Source organism: Ostrinia furnacalis, unplaced genomic scaffold (assembly GCF_004193835.3).
Source record: "Ostrinia furnacalis isolate ACB-3 unplaced genomic scaffold, ASM419383v2 OfSCF1818, whole genome shotgun sequence".
Classification (NCBI taxonomy): domain Eukaryota; kingdom Metazoa; phylum Arthropoda; class Insecta; order Lepidoptera; family Crambidae; genus Ostrinia; species Ostrinia furnacalis.
In genome coordinates, this window is record NW_021132057.1 from 373,695 (window position 1) to 381,015 (window position 7,321).

General features: G+C 42.7%; 1 protein-coding gene across 1 annotated transcript in view; it reads right to left on the minus strand.

The window, feature by feature from the left end:
* The window catches only part of LOC114353829 (uncharacterized), a 31,832-nt gene extending 28,337 nt beyond the window's left edge, over nt 1–3,495 (minus strand). Inside the window, exon 1 of the mRNA XM_028305950.1 lies at nt 270–3,495. Within this exon, the coding sequence (XP_028161751.1) occupies nt 270–3,257 (2,988 nt within the window). The 5' untranslated portion in view covers nt 3,258–3,495. The remainder of the gene's footprint in view (nt 1–269) is intronic.
* Nucleotides 3,496–7,321: the final 3,826 nt, after the last annotated feature.

A 7,321-nucleotide genomic window follows, 5' to 3' on the forward strand; every position in this document is an offset into this window, starting at 1 on the left:
TTTGTATTATAACTCTTTAGAAAAAATGCCGGAGCAAAGTGATTTCTCACGTTTTGTAACTTTTATTTATGGGAGATTACGGTATTTATGGGAGCTATATTATTATTAACAAGATTCAATTTTTAAGCTCTCCGAATATCGACAACAAAATTATTTTGGTATAAGTAAATCAGTCGGGTCTCTTCGCGTGTTTTGCCCTACAAAATCAGCAATTTAATAAACAAATGTCAACATTCAACATTTTTGTAGGCAATTTATAGCCTGACCANAACATCCTCCCCCCTAGTGTCGGCTTTGCGACACTCATTACCCAACAGTACAGCTACGCGCGTCACTGGTCGCTTCATCACACCGCTACTGGTCCTAACATCTACTACCCTAACTCGGCCGTCCTTACCTGGATAGACGTTTTCAATCACTCCCTTACGCCAATGGTTTCGGGGTGAAGCGGGATCAACAACGACTACTACATCTCCTACTTGTATCGGTACACTTTCGCGATGCCATTTTTGGCGTGGGATAAGTGTTGGCAATACCTCTTTCACCCAGCGGTTCCAGAAGAGATCAGCGAGGCGTTGCGCGGTTCTCCACTGCTTTCGCAGATATAAATCTCCGTCATTGAAGACACCTGGTAGGGGCAAGTTTGATGGCGATCCGATCAGGAAGTGATTAGGTGTTAATGCTTCTTGGCTATGCGGATCTACTGATACGTGCGTTAGAGGGCGACTGTTCACCATATTTTCTACTTCCGCCATTAGCGTTGTGAGAACTTCCTCCTTCGGTGATCTCTCTTTGAGTACAGCCTTGAGCGCGGTCTTGACACTGCGTATTAGGCGTTCCCATGCACCTCCCATATGGGGGCTCACTGGAGGTATGAAGTGCCAGTCTACGCCTTTGTTGACTGCTTGCATAGCTACAGCATCTTGGTCTAGTTCACGAAAGGCCTTTACAAGTTCGCTGTCTGCGCCTCGCATATTCGTTCCATTGTCCGAGTATATAGATTTCGGCCATCCTCGGCGTGCTGCCATCCTGCGAAGTGCCATTATAAGAGCGTCAGCTGTTAGGGACGCTACAAGTTCAATATGAACAGCGCGTACTGACAAGCACGTGAACAGCACTCCGTATCGTTGCAGCTTTTGTCGGCCGGCGGTGATCTCGATGGGGCCGAACAGGTCAAGTCCACAAATTGTGAATGGTCGCTGATGGTGGGTTAATCTAGCTTCGGGCAGGTCTCCAAGCCTAGGCGGGTTTGGCATCGCTTTGCGTATGCGGCAGACATTACATTGGCTGGCAACGGTGCGAACAGTGGGACGCAATCGGAGAAGCCAGTACTTTTGGCGCAGCTCATTCACCACCAGTTCGTTGCATGAGTGTGCGGCGCGGACGTGATAGTGCTTCACTATGAGTCTCGCGGTCTCATGTCGTCCATCTAGAATGGCAGGATTCTTTACCTCGTCACTCACAGCCTTCGCGGCGTCTATACGGCCGCCAACCCTCAGCAAACCGTCGTTGTCCAGGTACGGGGTGAGTGACCGCAGTCGGCTATCGGCTCTCAGTGGTTTGTCCTGCTTGAGAAGGTTAATTTCTTCTTGAAAGCTTTGCTCTTGTGCATGACGTATCAGAAGCTTCTCCGCCTTTTGCATCAGCTCATCGGTTACAATGGTAAGTTTGTTCTTTTTGCATTTCTCTATGAACAATAAGACAGTTGCAGTGGCGCGCAGCAAACGCAACCAGCTGGAGAAGCGTTGAGGATCTGGTACTGGTAAGTGGTTTTCCTTATTCATTTCATGTAACAGATTTACTTTTTCCAAGATGTCATCACTTATCTTTACCTCTTTCACAGGGTCTCGCGGCCACAGCGCGCGCTCGTCACGAAGAAACAGAGGACCGGTGAACCACACACAGTCTCTGCTCAGCTCGCAGTCGGCGATGTTCTTTGTAATCAAGTCAGCTACATTCAGTTCGGAAGAAACATAATTCCACTCGGAAATTTTGCTCAACTCATCGATCTCTCCGAGTCTGTTAGCAATAAAAGTCTTGTAGCTTCTTGATTCGTTTCTTATCCAGTGCAACACCGTTGTAGAGTCAGTCCAATAAAAGGTGGCAGTGGGTTGCAGGCGGTGCTCCTTTTTAATGCCATCTGCCAGACGACATCCAAGTAACGCTCCCTGCAACTCAAGTCTAGGTATTGTTGTGGATTTCGACGGCGGTGTCACTCTGCTCTTACTGCTTATAAAGGAAACGACCACTTTGCCGTCGTCGCACCTTTTTCTCCAGTAAGCCACCGCGGCGTAGGCGTGCGGGGATGCGTCACAGAACACGTGTAGTTCTAGCCCCGTCTCGCTCGCACTCATGTCTTCGGTAATAGGGCTCGCGTCCTGCGGTATCGTCGTAGCGTTCGTAGATGCAGCTAGGCTCTCGTAGTCGCTCGCAGTCGTAGCAGTGTTTTGTTCGAGACGGTTACTCGTAGCAAAATACCATCTGGGTATGCGCAAGTTGTCAATCTTTTTTAACTGTTCCATCCATTCGCGAAAATAGCAAAATAAATCATCATTGATTTCGTCGTCCCATTTAATATTTAATTTCCAAGTCTGTTGAATTAATATTTTACCTTTAATCGTGACAGGGCCTAAATAACCATGAATATCGAAAATGGACATAACAATGCGTAGAACCTCGCGTTTAGTAGGTATTCGTGTGAAATTCAAAATGTCTGCAGGTATGCGTTTCAAAGATAGGTCAAAGGCTAACTCGTCAGAGACCGGGTACCAAAGTAATCCAAGTGTGCGCTCGGGGGAATTACTCACCATATTCTTCTCTGCATTCCCGCTCAAATCTTCCTTTGGCACATCTTCGAGTACTTCAGGGGCATTACTCATCCAGTTTCTCATATGAAAACCTCCTTGTTGGTGGATGTACGATACCTCTTGCACCATCTTCTTCGCGCTGCCTGGATCTTGCAAACTGTCAATATAATCATCCATATACTGACTTGTATTTATGGCGTGAACGGCTGTTGGCATTTTGTCTCGGAATCTAGATGCATTTTTGGATTGATTTATGTACTGCGCTACAAACGGAGAGCAATTCGCGCCAAAAATAAGTGAAGTCATTGCATATTTCTGTACAGGTTGACCATCCCTGCCTTTCCATAAGAATCTTAACGCGTGTTGATCTTCGTCTCTAATTTTTATACACAAAAACATGTCTTTTATATCGCCTACCACGGCCACTGGGTACTCGCGGAATCGACTCATAATTCCATACAACGAGTTCAATAAGTCAGGGCCTTGCAATAAAAAGTCATTAAGCGAATGGCCTTGGGTCTTCGCCGCTGCATCGAAAACCAACCGCAGCTTACCTTTGTTCGGGTTGTCCACACCAAAATGCGGTAGGTACCACACTCGTTCGGCGGTCTCCTCAGCGACGACAGACCTGGCATAATTATTATCAAACAAATGGTCAATACGATCTTGATAACGTGATGCGAAATCATCATTTAAAAAGAAATATGTTAACAATGATCCACTGTCAGAAATCACGAAATAAACACTTACGCGTGGAATTTTATATCACTTCCAGGACAACACGAACTACCGCAACCACGCACTATACAATTTTGCACCATTTCTTCAGACAAAACAATGATAAGGTCCCTTGAAAAATCTCAAACGAAATCAACTGCATAGTAAACAACCGCCATGATGGGCCGGATTCGGCCGATGTTGCCACATTACCGATACCTCAGAAATTGGGATTGTAATTCCCTGATTCGCCAACACATTAAGCCTAAATGGCCGACAATTTTGTGATTTTTTATTTAACTAGGTAATCTAAGTTTCAAATATTAATTATTTATTTATTTAACTTCTTATTTGGTTAGTGAATTGGCTATTTCGAAGAATTTACAAGGAGATTTAAATAAGAAGATAGCAATACTACAGTTCACACTAAAAAGAGAGGTAGGGCCACAGAGAGCGAGATAGATATAAGTAGGTATTTGACTCAAGTTTTGTTCCCAACTTTGCCCTCCATTTTTATCTGTAGCTTCATGATGCTGACGTGCTCGTACAGTATCCTTGTGGGCAAGTAAAATTATAACCAATTTATCTTTTTCCTTGAAGGAAAAATTTGCTTCATTTCTTTTTTCCATTGTCGTTTTTATCGTTAAATCGCAACTACACACAGAACTCAACAAAATATCTATCAAAATCAAAGTACATTTTTATTTTCATTTATTGTGGTGCAGCAGTCATCTCATAAAGTTAATATAGATGACCCACGCTGAACTGTCCCACCAAACTCAATGACAGGGGGGCGCTACCATCGTTCAACTATATGGTTTCCAACATGGCAAAAATCTGAACCAGCGACACAGAATAAGTAATAGTACAGGTACAGAAGGATTACTCCGCAAGACGATTTAAATAAATGCGAGTCTTGCTGCGACGCGATACAGTGGAATTCAGCTCGCACAGCACTACGTACCTACAATTTTATTCACCTACAAGTTTTGTCTCTTTCTATCGCGTGCCTCTGAACTCTTCTTACGCTGTTAGGGTTGCTGTCTAATGAAAAAATAATTAATCTACTTATTTGTAATGAGGTACGTATGTAGGTAAGTATGCATTCATTATGGAAAACCTTTATAGTAGGTCAGGTTCCTATACTATCCTAAGAATTATTGATTACCTATATGGCCAACAAACCTTTCAGCATCTTTGGGAAGCGAAAAAAAAATATAAATCCGGTAGATTACTTTTCGAATTTAAACACCCGAACGCCGCACAATATTTCTTTCTCTTTATGTCCATTTTTAAATAATACTTCGATCATAGAATTATAATCATACTACAACGCACGCCAGCGTCCTGACGAGCGCGCGCGTGACACTTGACAGATATAATACCCGCCGGCGGGGCGCTTCGCTGTAGGTAATTATCGAATGTACCGCGCGGAGTGAGCCAGGCCTGCCAGCGATCCGGTATTGACGGTGGCGCCCCGCTGTCAATGTCATCGACAGGACAGTCCAGTATTTTGGAACTATATTAACTTTATGAGTCATCTTGACATTTACTTTTTTTAAGGCAAAGGAATTACATTATGCACCCAAACCACAGATTACATAATAGCCCAAATATCTTTTTTGTCTTTAATAATAACTCAAAAATACAAAAAGACATCAGTTTTGGTCAACTATTTCTTAGTTTTACTTTTATTTCATTTGTTTCTGTGAAATACGTAAGATATTCCCAATAAAATATTTTATCGGAAAGTACCGGTTTTTCAAACGTCACTAGGCGCACGAAGAAACGCCACCTGACAAAAGAGTCCCTACTTAGGTTTACTATAGCATGGTGAAAACGAACTTAAGTTAATGGGCAGTTTAGGCGATCGTTTAACCAAAGTGATATTTAGTTAGCAAACGCTTAAGGGAACGATGGTGAAAACGGGCATTATTGACTTTTTAAAAATTGCTTTAAAGTTAATTTCTTTTCTAACATTTTTTTAACCAAACGTTGCATAGTAAAAATATTTGTCAAAAATTAGCCAAAGTTTTACGCACATGGTTTTAAATTATGTTATTTGACACTTTGACATAATTACGTAGATGTAAACTAGCTCTTCGAAAACAAAACAATGCGCACGAGTCGTTCTGACGTTATACCTACTCGATAACAAATTGTTTTCATTTGAAAGCCGCAATAAATCAATAGGAGCGATACTACGGTTGTTTAACACGTAAAACAATACATGTATGACCAAAAATAATATGCAGAACGACTAAATAAAGAAACCGCACGTGTTGAAGTCTGAAGAGGTAAAGAACATGTAGCGTAGTGGCACCAATGATCGACACTTTAAGGAGATATTGGGCTTCTTATTAAGATTAAAGGTCATTTAGTCATCTTTAAACCAAAAGTAACGATTGAGCATGATAAGGTATATTCTTGAGATAAGAATAGGATGTATTATTTTTATTAACTATACACGGACTAGAAAAAAATCCCAAAAAATGAAAAAGCATATAAATCTCCAATCATCGACACCGAATCTCCAGTAGTCAACACCCAGTCATCGACAGCTGCCACTTACCGACACCCAGTTATCGACGGTCTCCTTTTTTGGCAAGTACTCGACCAGGTTTAGGATGGAAGCTCTGCCAGTCCTGGCTGGTGTACTGCCGGTCGACTTAGAGGTACAGAAGCGTGCGGCTATATATTTCGCATCAAGGGAAAATATATAAATATACTAACCTCCGATTTCTTAAATAGCCGCGATCGTTCTAAAATAAGCCGATTATTTGATTCCCGAGAAGTCGTTGAAGAGGAATTACTTAATGAATGGCAAAAAGATGGAATACGTCAGTCAAAGGGCGTCACTTATATAATTTCCACTGCAGACCCATGTTACCCCTGGCGATACCCCTGGTGGTATCGTGGGTCTTGTTAAAGAACTACACTTCAGACCCACGATACCCCTGGGAGTAAAGTTGACAAACGAGGACCGGCGCGGGCGCGGCGGGCCGGGAGGGGACGCACAGTGCACAGTGTTGTGGAATACCTCTTTGAATTCTAAATTAATTTCATTGAACATGCATACCCACGATACCACCAGGGGTATCGTGGGTCTGCAGTGATAATTTCTTCCCGAATGTACGCGAACGTCTAACTAGGCGATGGTTAGAAATCGACCATTGCTCGTCGCAGTTCCTCATGGGGCATGGCAACTTTAAACATAAACTCAAACTAGTTCCGTCTCCTTTTTGCGAGTGTTCCACTAATGATGTCAGTCATGAGCAGTCTGCCCATCATATTATCTTGTGGGAGTGTGATCTTTGGAAACATTAACGTAATTTAATGCTTAATTCAATACAACATACCTACATCTGTTTCCGCAATTTATTACACCGATCTTGTCGCGACAAGGAAAAATTTCCGTGCTTTTAAGCGATTTTGTGAAAAATATTATTGGCAGGTAGTTGATGATTGCTCATAAGATAAGCCCCCTTAATTGATATTTAGTGTCCGTAGTGCATAATCTTTTCTTAAAGGGTTTAAACCTTTGTTTGTCACCTGTCATCCGCTTTGCAAAGTCGAACCTTAATTTCGAACTCCTCCTATGTTCTTCTGAATAATTTCGTTGCGGGTCCAATGACAGTTTAACTTTCCCCCGGGACAAACTTGACCTTCATTGGTTGGGTTTTTGTGGCGGTAAAGCCGTAGGTCCTGGCTACACAGGAGTTGCAGTGGTGGGGACGAGAGGTGGGAATAGTCCCGATTTTAGTTAAAACTGTGCTCGGCCCCATTATACAGGGTGG